Raw genomic sequence first — 19,657 nt, 5'->3', positions numbered from 1 at the left:
AGGAAATAAATTTAGGATTATATTTCATTCAGATGTGGATGGAGGATACATTTCCAATGTTAAACATGGAGTTTATATATGGGCACAAGTTTAGTTAGAAAATATACATTTTTTTGTGAGCTCATTAGGTGATCGTTATTACAATTTACAAAGAGTATAATGACAAATTACAAAGAAAGATAAGCAAATTATCACAGATTGAAATCCTTTACACATTTTTCTACCTATGAATTCTCTGTTCTGTATCTGAACTTACTAGCAGAATTTCATAGCTGACATTCAACACGCATTTCGTCACTAAAATGTATCAAAACTGATTTAAAAGAGACAAATAGTAAAAACAATCAGCCAAAAAAATGTTTTTCAGGTTTCTAATGCAGTTTTGGCCACTGGGCTCTGGTTCACAGGAATATGGGAATGCAGCTGAAGGCCATCCGAGAAGCACTTCCCGGTTTATAAATATCAGCAGGTGATTGATAAAGGAAGCATAATGGAGGTTTCCACGAGACACAAAACATTAGAGTCCAACTTTGACTTTCATAAACTTCCATGTTGAATTTTTAAGAGTAGGGCCACAGCTCAAATTCTTATTCTCACTTAAAACCCAAAATAATTATGCAAAATACATTTCAATTTTAGAGATCAAGTCAGAACAGTCAGAAACTGCCGGACAGTAATTAATGAGCACACCTAAGTCACTGTTACATAAGTAGATCAAGAAGTAGCACTGAGCAGAGCCTCCAGGGACCATGCGTGAGCAAGTTGATGGCGCTGCACACCCACCGTCTGTCCCAGGAGGCCAAGGGGGGGGCTTCATCCACTGTGAGCCTCTGGCTTAGCAAGACAGTCACATCATCATAGTAATAAGTAAACGACCACTGCTGATCAGAAGAAATACTCTTTCTGGCTTTCACTGACTGTACTTTGCATGTTGAGCTCACTTTTCAGAGCAGTCTCAGCATTGTCTCCAGTTTTTGGAATATTCGACTCATTTTTTTCATATAGCCATCTCTGTTGATAAATGCGTACAGCAATGGCAGTGATGCAGAGCAAGATAAATATCACAACTGCTATCACACCTACAGAGAAAGGAAAACACAAAGTCAAAGTATAAACTGTAAATGTCAGCCTAACTAGAATCTACCCTAGCATCATTTATCATCAGAAAATTTGAAACCAAGTGGTGTTATAACATTAAGTGTACTTCTAAGTCCATGCAAACTTTAGACACAGAGGTTTTATGCCTTAATTTCCTAAAGACATATCATGATTGGATTTCAGTGAATGTTTTCACTCTAAAATGCAGAAACACAATGAGGTCTCTTAGGTTATGCCTACACTTCATGCTAATTGAGCAAGCAGGTTTTTATTATTTTAAAAGTGTAGAGTGTGTAGCCCCACCACAGAGTGATTAAATGCTTATGTGTATTTTAATGAAAATTCAATTAAATTTTAATACTGATATACTGTTGAACTACAGTAATGTGGTGTGTATCCCATCTATCTCTATGAGACCAACAGAATCTTAAGTGATTGCTGCCTCTGGGGGGGTCCACACCTTTGTGTGATCCCCCGTGACCTGCTTCTAACCAAAACAATATGACAAAGGTGATGGGCTGTACCTGATTATTTGTAAATGATTACATGATTATGTTATATAAGCTTGTAGCATCTGTCTTGCTAGAGTCTCTTTCTTCCTGCTGGCTATGAGGTGGCAAGAGCCATGCTGGGAAACCCCACATGACAAGGAACTGCAGATGGCTTCCAAGTGCTAAGGAAAGACTCTGTCCAGGAGCCAGCAAAAATTCAGAAGCTCTCAGTCTTACCTCTGCAAGACACTGAATGTAGCCAACAACCATGCAACTGAGGAAGTGGCTCCTTCCTCAGTGGAACCTTTAGATGAGACCCCAGCCCAAGACCCCTGATGAGGCACCTTGATTTCAGCATTGTGAGACCCTAAGCAGAGGACCTAGCTGAGATGTGCCCAAACTCCTGACTCACAGAAACTGAAGGATAATACATGTGGATTGTGTTAAGCTGCTACATAGGTGGTAATCTGTCATGCAGCAACAGATAACTAATATACCATTTTATAAAAAATTGTAGACATATTAATAACATTCAGTTATCTGTAATTAAAAGGAAAACATTTCTCTTGTTGGAAATGTATTGAAGACATTAGGTTTGCCAGCAGTTCTCAACCTTGGCTGCATAGCAGACAATAACTCAGAATCTTTTGGTGGGAGGCCTAGGTATCAGCATTATTTTAAAAGCTCTTCAGATTATTTTAATGCACCATCAGGGTTGAGACTGTCAAGCTAAGCCATAGGAATGTTTACTCAAGCTATATCACATTAGTGAAGAAGGAATCCATTCTGAAACAAATAGATAAAAAGAAGCATTCACTAGTTAATATAGTTTTAAGATGACTGACACAGGCATTAAGCATGAATTAATGTCTCCATTTAACAAATGTAAGCAAACATATGTTACTGCTTAGTTGTATAAATCAAAATTTGTATTGCAAAATGAGGGTTCTTCATTATACTCTGGGACAGACATAAGCAAGTGTAATGGAGCCCAACAAACTCAAAGCTTGGTTGGGTATAACTGGTCACAGAGATTCCTGGGCACATGCTATCAGGAACCCAGACCCCTTCTTACCTGAGAGGAGGTAGCATATTTATTATTTTGTGAATATTCTTAAGTATTCATAAGTAGAATATTCATTACTTTCAATATATTTTGCATCTCACTTGGGAACAAACAACACAGTTACTTTAGTTATTTTTATGTCTAGCTACAGGACCTTGCTTTAAGAGCTATATCATATCCAATTTTAGTGTCAGGGACCAGTAATTCTCAATAACATTGATCAAGCCTCTTGATTATATGATGACTCTCACTATTACACTGACCCACCTACACATCCAGGGTTTTCTGTATGTGATTGATCACGTCTAACTCTAGCTTGTTTTTGTTTCATGAGGTTTGGTGGGATCCTAGAAAAACTTCTATCTCTACCCCCTAACTGATGAGATTGAGAAAATTTGAATAATGCATCTGATGCCTTCCATAATCTTCTTATCAGCAACTCCAGTGTAAGGGTGTTTTTGACAAACGCTCATGTCTGCCTGTGTCTCTGTCTATCTACACATCTGTCTCTTTCTCTATGCATCCACCTGCCCATCTACAATATGGATCCCTTGGCAAGAAACCCTCTGTGATCTCTGGCTTACCAAGTTTGAATATTGCTTAGGTTGATTCTCCTCTCCTATAACACTCCCTTTGTTTACAAGAGGAGAAAATAATGATGCAAAATGCAGAACATGGAGAAATCCACCTATTGGGATAATCCTTTAAACAGATCAAATATTTCACATGTGGGTGCAGTCTGTGATCAATTAGAAAAAAGTCTGATAATTCTTTTTGGAAGTTCCAAATACACTGGAAGTCTGTATACTCAGTGACTGACAAAGCACCCAGCAACCGGCCACCACACAGATGGAAGGCAGGTTCAAGTGAATTGTAGGGCCTAGTAAACTGAACCATTCTGTCCCTAAGACCTTCTGTGCTCTCATTCTCCATCCCATGTATCAGGAACCAAGTAGGATTTCTCAGGGGAATGATATTCAGCAAGAGCAATAAAACTCTAAGGACCACATATTTGTTCTATCATCAATTTGACTATTATCTCTGGTCTTGCTAATAAAAGGGAACAAACTATGATAATTTGTGAAATTTTGAACTTGGATTCCTACTTTGTAAATGTTAATCACATTTAAGTTGATTTATTTTCACTTAGCTTTGGCATTATAGTGAAGTCTTCTCATTAAAAATAAATTAGAATGATTTAGGATTAAGGTTTAATTTAAATTTTAAAACAAAAGTTATTCCTTTTAGATATGCATTCTAAATAACATTTATGGTTTTTATTTGTTCTTGGAGTTATAAAATGGAGGTCATATTCCTCACTCATTACAAAAATAAAAGGAGTTGAGACAGAAATGGAAATGTTAAAATTCTTACATAGATATGGTCAGCACTTTAAAATGTCTGAATACTTTCCTAATCGTCTGGAGAAAACTGGTGTCTGGATGGATACAGACGAAATGAACAGATCCAATCTGAGCAGGTGTGTAGCCGGCCTGAACAGTGGGCGCCCAGTCCTATCACCCAGCTCTAGCAGTAATTACCTCACTTTGAGGTAGCAAGGAATGGAGAGCAGTTTACTTCTACTCACCAAGCAGAGTTTGCAAATTACTCACATTCCAATAATCTAATTAAACAAATTAAAACGTTCCTTGAATGATAAGGAGGGAGAATTGAATATTAATTTTTTTGAGTCAGACCTGGATAAATTTTGCTTCAAAGGATATATTAGAAGATATTTAAGATGTGATTACTTTTACTTCTTCAAATATATATATATATGCATATAGATGAATGGATTTATTTGATGGATATCGCTTTCTATCTATCTATCTATCTCTCCATCCTAAGATAAGCTTGATGCCAGACACAATTTTATATCTTTATGTTCAGGAAAATGACAATTTGCATAGTTTAGGTGCTTCTCCCAGTATGTTTTATTTTTAATCTTATTTTTAAATGTTTTGGGCTAAGGGACTGAGAGGTCCATGGCTATTTTAAATCAAAGAAGTAAAAGTAAATGCATCTTAAATATGTATATCTCCTGAGAGATACTAATGGCTATATTCAAATGAAAATCCTCTTATTATTCTGTAGTTTGGCAACCATCCTTTAAAAAGTGTTTCAGTGGAGCCATCGATTCCTTCTCCTAAGTATCTCCAAAGGGGCTGAATTCGGTACAATCACGTCAAGAACATGAGCAATTGTATGTGGCCTGCCACTGCCAGTGATCTCACAATCAGCACGGATTCTCACGGATATGTTTTGGACTTTGCTAACAGTGACAACAACGCCAAGGACGAGGTCATTCGCGGCCTCGTTACCTCCAATGACCGCGGAGTCACTTCTGTTCGCATTAACTAAGGGCTCTCCCTCATCTGTTGATCCAGAACGACCTACAGTAGAAAAAGAATGACAGAGAGTGGAAAGGAGAACTTTTGAGAAATCCACAACATTTGAAAGAAGAGCAGACAACGCAGAGACAGAAATGAATTTGAAACGAAGAACCGAGAATGGAAAGACTAGGGAATGGGGAAGGTGTACGAAAAGAGGACTTTTGGAAACCTCTGGGATGAAGACTGGGTGGAAGACCGCGGTCAAAGGGCCACGCACCTGCGCCGCCTGAGAGCGGTCGGGTCGCCTCCGGCGCAGGAGCTCCGGGCCCCGCCCCCTCCGCGCAGCGGGACGCGGCGGCCACGTGTCCGCGGACAGTGACCCGGGCGGGCCCGCCCGGGCGCAGCGCCGCCTTCAGCGGGACGGCGGGACCGAAGCGCACTGCCGAGAGGCAGCCGGTGAAGCCTAGCGCGCCAGCCCGCTGCGTGTCGCGGTCCGCGCCGGGAGGTCCTGCGGGCAAAGAAGTGGGACACACCGTTAGGGCTCAGGAGCGACTGGCGGGGACGCAGGAATAGCCTGAGTCTACGCAGCAGTGATGAACTGAACTTCCCTCCGAGCCCTTCGTGTTTAGGAAAGAGCCAGAGTCGGTACCTGCCGCCTTGGTTGATGCCCTGCGGGTGCTCACTCCCCGTGTGAGTCAAGCGAAGCTTCTTTGGATGCAGTCACGGGGCACTGACGAATGAAATCCTCCGCCAATGCATTTTTCAAAATATTTTTAACAGCACTTGTGGCCAGTAATTTAGGTCTCCTGGGTTGGGGGACAGCAGCGTTCTGGGAATCCCTTCTTGCAGTTTCCTCACAATTAACACTTTATTCTGGCTGACTGTTCTGAGCCCCACAGAGAGGGCCTCTCCGAAACTGCAAGTGCTGCCCTGGGAACTCCGCACCACACTTCCTTTCCCCTCTTCACAAAGGTGGTCTCTGTCCCGGGTCCATAAATCAAGGCTTTTGCCCCCATCAACCCCCTCCTGATCCCCTCCCTCATCCCCAACTGACAGAAGTTGGTTATTAAGACCGAAGAAGAGCAGCGACGGACACAGGAGAGAACATCAATTCGTTCACTTCAGTTATGATTACATCCCGCAGTGCGCTTGCTCAGTGGGCACGAAATCTGACCAAAGGCCCTTAGCTGTAGACTTCAAGTTTAAATGTATCAGTCTGGGAAGCGTCCATGTCCCCCACAGAGGAAACCACATAAGTATGAGGCAACTTTGGCATGTGCTGTCAAACTCCCTCTCACTTCACCTTGTGTAGAAAGGCGCGTTGCCTCTTCTTTTTCAAACAATCATCAACAGCTACCAAGAATTTACCAAATGATTCCCATAGGCTGGGCATTGTGCTAAGCGATTTATAGACTCGTGAATAGTGGCATTTGAACTCTGAAGCCAAGGGTGTGTAACCACACTTCCAGCTAGCCTCCAGCTAGCCTGGTGCATCAGTTACAGAAGGTCACTCTCCTTGGATCATCCCTCTCTCATGCAACATGTGGAAAGCCTGTAGTGGGCAGTGTGTTTTATTCTTGCCTCCCCCTGCACTTAGCTTAATGTCTGTTACATAGGATGCATGCAATATATATGTTATAATCAAAGAATAAATTTAGTCCCATTACCACCCTTCTGTGGACAGTTTGGGTACTGAAATTTTTAAAAATGTGTCACTCTCAAGGTGTGACCTGAGAAATTCAGAGGACTGACCTTGTGATAAAAGATTACTTGCATTGGCTCCGGATAAAAACGTACGTCCATAGTTGGCTGCCATCTTATGCCACTGAGTTTTACTGAATGTCGTGGTAACAAAACACAGCCTCATTGTCGCTAAAGTTAAACAACATACCCTGAAGCTTCTATTTGAAGGATAGCAGAATATGCCACCCCCAAATATGCCATTTTGGCATAAGGATTATTTTCTTGAAAAACAGCAGATACAAGGACACTGACATCCGCTTTCTGTTCCTGAAAGCAGGAGATAAAACTCTTATGGGAAAGCTGCCCTTTTTGTACCAGGAGGAAAAATACATTTTTATGACCAGAGATGAGGAGACCAGCCCAGAGAAATCTGTACATACAAACCTTGTTAAAATAACCCCTATCTTCCTTTCATCTCCTCGTACATTTTAGTTGCTTTTTCACAATCACCACTCTCTGTTCAACCTCATATATAAACACTTGGACCTATCTGCTTTTTGGGTCTTCATTTTCCTGTAGGGACTCCCATGTACATTTAAAAATCTGTATGCTTTTCCCCTGTTAATCTGTCTTATGTCAATTTAATTCTCAGGTCCAGCCATAGACCCTAAGAGAGGAGAGGTCAAGTGTTGCCTCCCATACAAACTCATGGGGTGGATTTCCTGAATCTTATTACAGGTCTCACCGTTTTTCCTATTAAACTTCATCTCACTATTTCAGTCTATAATTCCTGAAAACCAAATATTCTGTATCCTTATTTCTTCTGGCTTGGAAAAGAGCTGTACCTTCAAGAAAAATGGCCTAACTTTGAGATTTTCAGCAAATGTATTGGAAGTTACTTGGGCTTACAAAATTCTGTTCATGATTTTAAAGTTGCAAAAGTAAATGTTTGCTATGGAAAAGACCTCTAAAAACAACTAAAATTGGGGGCATGCATTTGCATTGTTATAATCATAATAGACATCTGTCTGACACATATAGCTACCTTGGCCAAGTTGATTATACGAGACATCAAAGATCTTTATGCATGTGGAATTTCAGGTAGCTCCTTAAGTACACTGAAGTAAAATGAGCTAGGCAGAACCCAACTAAAGGATTATCAATAAAAAGGGTAGTTTAAAGATGACTTTACTTTTTAAATTTTGCATTCAGATATTATCTATTTCTTAAAGAAAGGCACCCTTGCTTATGTATACTTGAGAGAATGTCAAGAAGAAATAAAATGCGAGACACTGCAATAGTAACACAGGACTTTTGCAAGGCTAACATCTGAAAAAAAAAATTACAGGTAAAATAAAAGTTTTAGTTGTTGGACAAATACTAGCTTTCCTGTTCCTGGTCAAAGTCTGACCTGAGCACTACTAGGCAAGGGTAACAGAAGGAATCTCAGGCAGACATTTATCATAATGAATTAGGCCAATTTTGTGGAATTTATTTTTTAAAGATAACCTAACTTCATGTCTTTAGATAGTGTTGTTACTAAGGAAAGAAACATCAGTAGCATATCATATTGCATTATATTTTCCTGTATTTCAAGACTGTACTTAATATTTATACATATATGTGGATTTGTGAGTGTGTATGGTTGGATTTATATGTACCTGGAGAGCCTATCATTAATCATGTAGCTGTAACTATGTTATGCATGTACATGTGGGTATAAATATACATTGAAAGGTTTGGTGCTCAGTTTCCTGTCAATTTTCCATCCTGAGGTCATGGTTTTGATTCATTTTTTGATTGGAGTAATTCTCTAGTATTTTCTTAAGATGGGAAACTTGATTAGTATTTAATCTCAATCTTTCCTTGTCATCCAAAATATCTTTTTTTAACCTGGTCAGATAAATTATATATTAGATGTATGAGTTGCAACCATTCTTCTTAGCAGTATATCATTCTCTCATTTTTATTCTATTGCTGCAAATGAGAAGTTGGATGCTGATGTCAATATCATTATTTTCCATTGTAGTAACTTCTGTCTAGAAAGTCTGGAAGATTTTTCTCTATGGTTTTGTAATTCACGGATTTTCCCAGAATTTCCTCAGATGTGTGTCTTTTCTCATCAGAATCAGTGAGTCCTTTCAATCTGCAACTCAGGTTTTCCTTTAGCTCAGAGAAATTTTTTTAATACATAAGTATTATCTTTGCTTCTAATTCTCTTTCTGGATCTCTATTTATTCATATTAGGTTTTCTAGATCTAACTTCCAAATGTTTTATTTTTCCCTCCTAATTTCTACATCTTAATCTTTTTGCTCTGTGGCTTGAGACATTTCATCTACATGATACTCCATGCCACTATTTAAGGATAACCAGTGATGATTCTCTCCTTTAGATCACCCAGTGAAATTTTGAAAAATCATATTTATTTTAATTACTAGAGTTGGTGCTTGTGTCTGTGTGTGTGACTTTATTAAAATCTCTTTGAGTGCCAAGTTTCATCCTAGTTGTCTTCCATCTTCTTCAATAGCTCTATTTTTTTTTTGCGGTACGCGGGCCTCTCACTGTTGTGGCCTCTCCCATTGCGGAGCACAGGCTCCAGACGCGCAGGCTCAGCGGCCATGGCTCACAGGCCCAGCCGCTCCGCGGCATGTGGGATCTTCCCAGACCAGGGCACGAACCCATGTCGCCTGCATCGGCAGGCGGACTCTCAACCACTGCGCCACCAGGGAAGCCCCAATAGCTCTATTTTGATGCAGGAAATTTTATTTGTTGTTTTTTCTTCTTTCTCTACCCCTACTCTTGCTTTTAGATTCCCTTAGTGGTGGCATCATTATTTACTTATTTATTTATTGGGACTGCTTATTGGGACTCCATGGTTAAGGATGTTATACGATACACAGGTCCTGACACTGTGGACAGTGCAGCTTCTCTGCCCTATAGTCAGCAGCAGACCTGCATTCAGACTATCTGACTTCTTATAAAGCATAGGAAGAGGTCTCTCACCCTCACCCTCACCACGGTAGGAAGGATGTGGCCCGATAATCCATCCCTTTCTCAGCTCCAGGAGGAGCAGAGAGGATGGGGACCATAATGTGGAGCAATGTTGACCTTCCCTTTGGAAGCCTTGAGTTCCCTGCAAGACAAACTTTCCCCAGGATCCACGGTCTTCACATACCACCCTAAGACTTTGCTGTGTACTACTCCTCCAGTCCAGAGGGCAAACTCCTACCCCAGCTCTCTCATTCACACTTTCCTGCCTCCTCTTGCCTGCTGGGCTGGCCCTATAGTTCCTAGGTTCAGGGGCACAAGCAAGTTGAACCGGGAGTAGAGGCAAGTCTTATGGTCCAAGTGGCGTTTCCCAGAAACAGGTCCACACAAAGTCAGCATCCAAATTAAAAGAACTGTACTTTTTTGTTATTGAGCTGCATGAGCTGCTTGTAAATTTTGGAAACTAATCCTTTGTCAGTTGCTTCATTTGCAAATATTTTCTCCCATTCTGAGGGTTGTCTCTTGGTCTTGTTTATGGTTTCCTTTGCTGTGCAAAAGCTTTGAAGTTTCATTAGGTCCCATTTGTTTATTTTTGTTTTTATTTCCATTTCTCGAGGAGGTGGGTCAAAAAGGATCTTGCTGTGATTTATGTCATAGAGTGTTCTGCCTATGTTTTCCTCTAAGAGTTTGATAGTTTCTGACCTTACATTTAGGTCTTTAATCCCTTTTGAGCTTTTTTTTTTTTTTTTTTTTTTTGCGGTACGCGGGCCTCTCACTGTTGTGGCCTCTCCCGCTGTGGAGCGCAGGCTCAGCGGCCATGGCTCACGGGCCCAGCCGCTCCGTGGCATGTGGGATCCTCCCGGACCGGGGCACGAACCCGCGTCCCCTGCATCGGCAGGCGGACTCTCAACCACTTGCGCCACCAGGGAAGCCCCATTTTGAGCTTATTTTTGTGTATGGTGTTAGGGAGTGATCTAATCTCATACTTTTACATGTACCTGTCCAGTTTTCCCAGCACCACTTATTAAAGAGGCTGTCCTTTCTCCACTGTACATTCCTGCCTCCTTTATCAAAGATAAGGTGACCATATGTGCATAAAGACACAGACCTACTGGAGAACGGACTTGAGGATATGGGGAGGGGGAAGGGTGAGCTGTGACAAAGCGAGAGAGAGGCATGGACATATATACACTACCAAACGTAAGGTAGATAGCTAGTGGGAAGCAGCCGCATAGCACAGGGATATCAGCTCCGTGCTTTGTGACCGCCTGGAGGGGTGGGATAGGGAGGGTGGGAGGGAGGGAGACGCAAGAGGGGAGAGATATGGGAACATATGTATATGTATAACTGATTCACTTTGTTATAAAGCAGAAACTAACACACCACTATAAAGCAATTATACCCCAATAAAGATGTTAAAAAAAAAAATAGAACTGTGCTTAGAAAGACAATGAGTGCAAATCTATCTTCCCTGTTAGCTGACTCCTGAAATTCCATCATTAAGTTCCTTCCTTTTGGCTCAAAAATTTTCTTCCCTTTAAAGTGTAAAGAGAAAAAAAAGATGGGGGAACCTTAGGAGAATACTTAGTGCATTATTAGAAATTTACACATCAGGATGAAAATGTCTGATAAACCTCTAGTTTGAGAACACAGGCATCAACAGAAAGTAAGGGGAAATCAGGTGCAGTTTCATGCTAGGAAAGAAGGGGAGGGGAAAGTGGTTTGAGCGTGGATGTGAAGAAAAGTCATGTTTAGGAAAAAGTGAGCTAAGGGCTGAGGATAAAGTTCACTTCTACTGTAATTTTGAGTAGAACCCCTTAAATCACTTTGGATAAAAACAGATTTAATACATTTTTTCTCTTAAAAAATGTCTATGGTACGAAATCTTGAGAGCACGATCACATTTCCAACAATCTAGGACATAAATATTCTCAACTGTCTCAGGTATTGGGTAGTGTTGCCTTTAAAATATATTGCCAAGGCCATGCATTCTAACACACGAGATGATTTCTTGTTTTGTGAGGAACAAGCATGTTAACAAAAGGTTCACAAGGAAAAGGAAGGAACAAAGAATTAAAATGTGTGTGGAGAGCTTTCTGCTACCCACAATGAGCAGTGTTTCTGAAAGGCACTGGCAGTAAACAGTGGAATAGCGAAAGGAGCATTTCCGAGATTCCCTGAGGCTCTCATCTACAAACAAAAATCAGGAAACAGGGTGAATTGTCCATGGAATTGCAGGAAGCAATGAAGAGCATCAGAAAGGGTAAATATGTAGATAATTGAAGTGAATATCGACTGTTTGAAACAACAGCAATAATAATGTCTTGTGGAAAAAAATAATACGTAAAAGTAAAATACATGACAACAATGGCAAAAGGGGTGGAAGAGGAAGTAAAATGGAAAAAAAATAAGGTTTTTACATAGTTTGGGAAGTGTACAAAGTAGTATATAATAAATCAAGGATGAATAATTAATCTTAAGAGTAACATAAAAAAATACAAAGAGGTACAACTATAAAGCTAATACAGGAGATTAACAGTCCCAAACTGGAAGCAATCCAGCTGCCCATCAACATAAGAATAAACAAACTGTGGTATAGTCATGCAATAAAAGACTACCCAGCAACGAGAGCAAGTGAACTACAATTACATGCAACAACATGGATGAATGTTAAAAACATTTTAGTGAATGAAATTGGCTAGACTGAATATAAGTATCAACCTGCTATTTATTTTGGAGTTGATGAAACCAGAGTGAACTTCCTTTATGCTAGCTAAATAAATTACATAATTAGAAAATCATGCTAGACAGACTTTTTCAGTCTTGTCTTTCGAACAGCTCAGGGTTGGAGGGACCTGATTTTCAGAGTCAGAAAGAAGTGAATTATTCCCTCTCCCCGGCACCCCACCCCACCACACCAAACTATTCCTGGCACTTGCAACCAATACCTGGGAAGAAATCAGGGGTGATTTGGGACCCTAAGCACTTTAACAAGCACTCCTAGCAGGTATTTACTGGAAGAATATTCTTTAGTAAATTATATCAACTCTTCCTATAATGACATTTCAATAGTCTCTGCCACTCTTTCACATGACAAGGAAATAATGTCAGAATCTACATGTGTGCTGCTTTTAGCTCATCAGCTCTTTTTAAAATTGTGACTAGGCTTGTCCAGCCTTCTCTTGATGTGCCCTCACTCCATCTCAGAGGTCCTTAATCCTGGGCCTTTCCAGTTCTCCCCCTCTATTTCCCATCAAACCCTGTTCTTCAATAAACTCATTCACACAAGAGAATAAATGTCCAATTATGACTCAGTGTTCTAACTCTCCCAGGTACATGTGCAGAAAAGGCATTAGCAAAAGAAATAAATCTCTAATGGATTTTTTCCTTATTTTTGAGATTCATTTCAGATGCCATAAAATTCACCCTTTTAAAGTGTACAATTCAGTGGGATTTTTACAGGGTTGTAATACTTTCCCAGTAATTGCAGGATCTATCACCCCAAAAGAAACCCTGTACACATTAGTGGTCACTTCCCACTCTAACCTCCCTCCCAGCCCCTGGAAAACCTAAACTACTTTCTGTTTCTATGAATTTGCCTATTCTGGACATTTCATATAAAAGAAATCATACATTGTGTGGTCTTTTGTGTTTATCTTCTTTCATTTAGCATAATGTTTTCAAGGTTCATCCACGTGGTCCCATGTATGAGTACTTCATTACTTTTTACGGCTAATATTCCATTGTACATCACTTTTGTTTATCTAATCCTTAGTTGATAGACACTGGGGTTGTTCCCAATTTTTGGTTATTATTAATAATACTGCTCTGAAAATTTGTGTACACCTTTTGTGTATGGATATATATTTTCAATTCTCTTGGGTATATACCTAGGAGTGGAATTTCTGGGTCACCCGGTAACTATGTTTAACATTTTAAGGAACTGCCAAACAGTTTTTCCACAGCAGCTGCACAATTTTACATTCTCACCAGCAATGGACAAGAGTTCCAGTTTCTCCATGTCCTCTATGACACTTGTTACTGTCTGTCTTTTTGATCATAGCCATCCTATTGGTTGTGAGATGGTATCTTGTGGTTTTGATTTGCATTTCCCTGGTGACAAATGATTGTGAACATCTTTTCATGTTCCTATTCGTATATCTTCTTTGAAGAAATGTCTAGTCAGATCCTTTGGCCATTTTTAAATTGGGTTATGTCTTTTTACTGTTTAGTTATAAGAATTCTTTATGTATTCTGTTTAACAGATACAGGACTGGCAAATATTTTTTCTCATTTTTGTGGGTTGTCTTTTCACTTTCTTGAGAGTGTCCTTTGAATTACAAAAGTTTTTAATTTTGATGAGATCCAATTTATTTTTCTTTGCTGCTTGTGCTTTTGAGAATCCATGATCTAACCCAAGGCTTTTAAGAAAACTTCTCTAAAAAAAACATTGCCTAATCCAAGGTATATGGTGTTAGGCAGGGGTCAAACCTGATTTTTTAAACTTGTGGATATCCAATTGGGCCAGCACCATTTGTTGAAGAGATTATGTTTTCTCCATTGAATGGTCCTGGCGCCAATGTTAAAAGTCAACTGACCATGAATATATAGTTTTACTTCTTGACTCTCAATCTAGCCCACTGACCAATATGTCTATCTTATGCCAATACCACACAGTCTTTACTACTGTAACTTTGTACTAATTTTTGAAATCATGAAGGGTGAGACCTCAAACTTTATTCTTCTTTTCAAGATTGTCTTGCATTTCCATATGAATTTTGGGTTCAACTTGTCAATTTTTGCAAAAAGAAGGCCATTTGGATGTTGATAGAAATTGTGTTGAATCTGTAGATAAACTTGGGGATCACTGCCATCTTAGCAATGTTGAGTCTTTCAATCCATGAACACAGATACCTTTCCATTTATGTAAGTCTTACATAATTCCTTCCAACAATGTTTTGTTGTTTTCGGTGTACATGTTTTGCACTTCTTTTGTTACAGTTATTCCAAAACATTTGATTATTTTTGATACTATTGTAAATAGAATATTTATTCTATTATTTCATTCTTCATTTTATTCTTGTATTGTTCATTGCTAGTATATAGAAATATAGTAAATTTTTGTGTTGGTCTTGTATCTTTTCCAAAACTGTTTATTAACTCTAATAGCTTTTTTCATGGATTCCCTACTAGATCATATCCTTGACCAACAGAGATAATTGTACTTCTTCCTGTTTTATCTGGATACTTTTTACTCTTTTCCTTGCCTAACAGCCCTCCTTCAAACCTTCACTACAGTCTTGAACAATAGTGGTAAGAGTGGACATTCTCATCTCATTACTGATCTTAGGGGAAGACTTCCATTATTTCACCATTAAGTGTGATAATAGCTGTAGGGTTTTTGCAGATGCCCTTTCCATGTGAGGAAGTTCCTTTCATTCCTAGTTTGTTCAGTGTTTTCATTATGAAAGCATGCTGAATTTTTTCAAATGCTTTTTCTGTGTCTATTGAGGTGATCATGTGTTTTTTGTCCTTTAGTCTATTAATATGGTACATTACATTGATTTTTATCTGTTGAGCCAACCTTAAATTCTTGGGATAAATCTTACTTGGTCATGGCATATAATAATTTTTATACGTTACTGCATTAGATTTGCTAATATTTTGTTGAGGATTTTTTCATTTACATTCATATTCCTGAAATTTTATAAACTCTTTGTGTTTTTCTATGTGAATTTCTTCTAAATGAGATAAACTCTTAGGCAGAGCATAGGAAAGACTAATATATGTCATATAAGTCAATGGAGTTTTTAATATCTAAACTCTAGTCTCTCTATTCAAATCTCAGTAGGTAATTTCCATGAATGATTTATGGAGCTCCTTTTCAACATACAATTCTTCAGTGGATTTTCTTTACCCCACAGATAACTGGCCTACTAAGGTTTACTCACATGACTATATTGATGTGAATTGTACTCTCCCCCAGGAAGAGATAGGAAGACATATCTTTAGTCTGCACACTTCAAAAGCAGATTTTTGTTTTGCTTTGATATTTGGGGTTTGTTATTCTTGTTGTTTTTTTTAAATGCACAAAAAATGAAATGAATAGAATACCAAATATACAAAAGTCTTTAGAGAAACAAAATTTAGCAAAAATGCTAGGGCCCCTTACTTGGTATTTTAAAGCTCTCATACTTTGGGAGTATAAATCCTATCAGAGTTAAAACTACACAGAACACTAGAAATCTAAAGATTTACATTAAAGTAGGATTATACTAAAACTATTTTATAGTAATTGGGAAAACTTAACCTGATTGGTCATCACTAATAAGATCATTGAAGAATGGAAAGAACAAGAGCATGTTAATTAGAAGATGATGTGGAACCATTCTTCCATAGCACACTAAGGTAAATAATAATAATGACTAGTTATAATAATGACTAAATAATGACTAAATAATAATATAATAATGACTAAATAATAATATAATAATGACTAAATAATGACTAAATAATAATAATGACTAATGATTAGTTAATCATTAGAACACTGTTTTATTGTTTGTATCTCGTATTATACCACAAGTGCTTTGAGGGCAGGTACGGTAGTATATTTTGCTATGAGGCATTCGAAATGTCCAATGAAATATAAGTGCATATTAGGGACCACCAAACATTTCTGAATGAATGGATAAGTCAGTGAGTCAAAATAGCTAACAAGAAATAAGTACTGGATAACTTGTCATAGTTTGGGACTATTTTATTTGGGAAATTAGTAGCTCCTTATTAGCCAATCTGTTGGTCTACTTTACTATAAGTTAGTGAAAGGCAGTTCTGCTTATACTCGCCAAATCTGAACACAAAACTGTAGTCCTCTTGTACTCAGTAACTGATTTGAGAGTGGCAGCAGAACAGAAGCCATCCTAAGATAAAGTTATCTAAAACATGAAACGTTTAATTAGCCTTTGATCAAGATATATACCTCTAGGTACAGATGAAATGGATATTTACAGTTTTATTAGATTCAATTGCTTCAGGCTATAAACTTCATTGCTGAGTTTCAACTTTAATTTCTGTGGCCTGAGAGAGATGTTTTTGAATATATCACCCTTGAATAAAAACATTAACACCTTCAGTTCCATGCTACTGTCCTCTATATATTAACTTATAGGAAAATAAAAATTTATATAACAAAATTTATTATTCTACTTTTTTATTAAAACAATCCCCTCATATAATGCAGTTCAATGATTAAGTCGATTTTTGTAATCTATTGCCTATATCTTTATAGATCATACATTTGAAGCTGAATTGTCCTTAAAAATATTCCTCTGTCAATTTCACACTTACTGATAGCAACTTTCTATTCATACTTTGGGTCACAGACATTTCTGAATATGCCTCATCTCTCCTATCAGATGCTGGAGTCACTGAGGGCATGAAGTTGTGTGTGGTCTGTGTTTGTTTTGTTTATTGACCATATCTGTCCTCCAGGCTGGGAAAGAGTAAGCACGGACTTCTATCTGGTAGTGGAGGAGGGATCAGATCTGGGGGCAGACAGAACCATCATTCTACACACAGCTTGCACCCACTCGACAAAAATTCAGCTCTGCGGCTTGTACACCCCTTGGGTGATCAATTACTCACTGCTCAGACCAAGGATCCGTCGGGCCAGAGAGTAGAGCTCAATATCAGATAAAAAAGGGAGCAAATTCTTCTCCATTTGGATATTAAAAACAATTATAACTGTTGGGCTGACAGCCAAAGATAGGGTTCTATCTCACTGTTCTCTAAAGCTCAACGTGGTCTTTGAACTTTTAGGAATTTCATAATCTCTATTTAAACATATACTGTTATTCTCATGGACAAAAGTTGAAGGAGCAGTATTCCTTTGAATTGTTTTTTCAATTTGTTTTTGTTTTTTGGGGGTTTACTTGTTTTTCCAATTCTTTTAAAATTATGCCACTATTTTAAATAGAATAAAAAAATCTACTAATATCATGAAAACAGGGATGTCAGAAATGCCTGAGAAACATCAAAACCACACATTGGAGACTGGAATACTCACCTCTACAATGGGTTGTGATAGGTATAAACATCTCCCAGCACTCAGTGGGAAACAAATGTTCTCATTTTTATTTCTGTGGTAACTGCACCATTACTATCTCACATGTGGGGAGTGCGACTAGAACAATGAACCACAGGAAAGGACCTTCAGCACAAGCTACCACTCTGTCAATATATCATCAAGGCCAGATTCTTCATCTACCTTTAAGGCATGATTACAATGCAGGACCACCACCGCTTCAGCCTGAAGTTGTTATTCACTATACCAGGCTAAAACTATATTCTTACCAGTGAAGGAGCACTGGATTAATCTGCCTTTTTAACAGTTGGGCTGTTTTAACAGTTAGGCTGCAGCGTCTAAATGTTACACTTTTTGCGGTACGCGGGCCTCTCACTGTTGTGGCCTCTCCCGTTGTGGAGCACAGACTCCGGGTGCAGGCCCAGCGGCCATGGCTCACGGGCCCAGCCGCTCCGCGGCATGTGGGATCCTCCCGGACTGGGGCACGAACCGGTATCCCCTGCATCGGCAGGCGGACTCTCAACTACTGTGCCACCAGGGAAACCCTACACTTTTGTTATTACCATTTACAAGAGCACCCTTGGAGAGCACTAGCATTCATAACATTTCCTCTGTCTGAAAAAGAAGAAGTCATCATTTCATTGCCTATCATCTGTTTGAAAGACGTGATCGCTTTAATAGTTACTATGATTCTCGACATATTTTGAACATCCATTCATGTGCCTTTTCTAACATTCTCAAGTTGGTGATGTAACATATATCTGTGGGGTAGAAGAAATGACCAAAAGAATCAATGTATAAATGGCTGAACACCTAATAAGTTTCCATCGATTACTTAGGACGAAATATAGCCATATGAGTATCAAGTACCAGAGGAGGAATAATAAACATGCCACAAGAGGATTTCCCCTAGATATCATTTAAATAGCAATAAAACATACAGTTTATATATAATCAAAAATAAAAGAAATAACGTTCAATATCTGTTTTTATTGCAATGTAATTCTTGGTGACGAGGGGAGAAAAAAGGCATCAAGCGTTTGATGTCTAAATAGTAAAGTATGCTTTTACTTTGGCATTTTTATGGAGCATAACTGGCAGCCATAAAGGATGTCTGTAGGATATTTAGGCTGTGATTTTCCTAGAGTAGCTGGGAGCAATGAACACATTTCACCTCAGCTCACAGGCAAGGCAGGGCCCAGACCACAGCCCAAAGCTTGTTTGCTAAGAGAAAATAAGCAGCCTTTTCTCTTCCTTCTTAAACATAAATCTAGATTTATCATTAAAATGATTTCTGCATTTGACCCCTCATTACTACAGAATTTGTGAACTTATATCTGCTTTGATTTTGTCTTTCCTGAATCGTTAGAAAAATGCAAAGTTACATTATGCTTGATTGCCAAGTGAGAGGGTAAGTGTGGAGGCATTTTTCAAGGAACGCCCTTGTTCAACTCGCAAGCAGCACTTACTTGTGATTATATGCACACTCAGACAAGAGTACAAGCTTCTACCTTGACTGTCACTCACTGGGAAATCATGCATATATCAAGGAGCTTCTTTCAGCATGATGAATGCTTCCCGTGTTTGCAAACTAACACTTCCAATCCCAGTCACTGGGCGGTGGGGGGAGGGGGCTCTCTTTCTTCCACTTACCTAAAATTGTCCCCAACGTGAGGGATTTGACAGCATTGAATTCTGTCCCTGAAGACAGGATGACTTGTCTCCTTGCATTCTGGTTAACCTATTAAATGTTCCACATGATATAAACATCAAAATGTCAAGCAATTTTGATGATAAGAGGATGGGAATCAAAGGAAGACCAAGAAAAATGATAAAAAAAAATAAGCCATATGTTCCTGCTATCACAAAGGTTAAAGGAGAAAAGTGTATTATAAACAATTCTTGTAACAC

At 38.8% G+C, this 19,657-nt stretch overlaps 1 protein-coding gene across 2 annotated transcripts in view; it reads right to left on the bottom strand.

Moving 5' to 3' along the window:
- Positions 1-885: 885 nt before the first annotated feature.
- Positions 886-19,657, bottom strand: part of LOC132523003 (contactin-associated protein-like 3) — a 187,138-nt gene continuing 168,366 nt past the window's right edge. Inside the window, exons 21-24 of one of the 2 annotated variants that reach the window (XM_060153572.1) lie at positions 19,400-19,487; positions 5,266-5,496; positions 4,977-5,048; positions 886-1,079 (exon numbers count right to left, since the gene is read on the bottom strand). In XM_060153572.1, coding sequence (XP_060009555.1) covers positions 886-1,079; positions 4,977-5,048; positions 5,266-5,496; positions 19,400-19,487 — 585 coding nt within the window. The remainder of the gene's footprint in view (positions 1,080-4,976; positions 5,049-5,265; positions 5,497-19,399; positions 19,488-19,657) is intronic. The other variant, XM_060153573.1, reaches the window with a different exon arrangement.

This window comes from Lagenorhynchus albirostris, chromosome 7 (assembly GCF_949774975.1).
Source record: "Lagenorhynchus albirostris chromosome 7, mLagAlb1.1, whole genome shotgun sequence".
Lineage (NCBI taxonomy): Eukaryota > Metazoa > Chordata > Mammalia > Artiodactyla > Delphinidae > Lagenorhynchus > Lagenorhynchus albirostris.
This window is presented reverse-complemented; position numbering and strand designations above follow the sequence as displayed.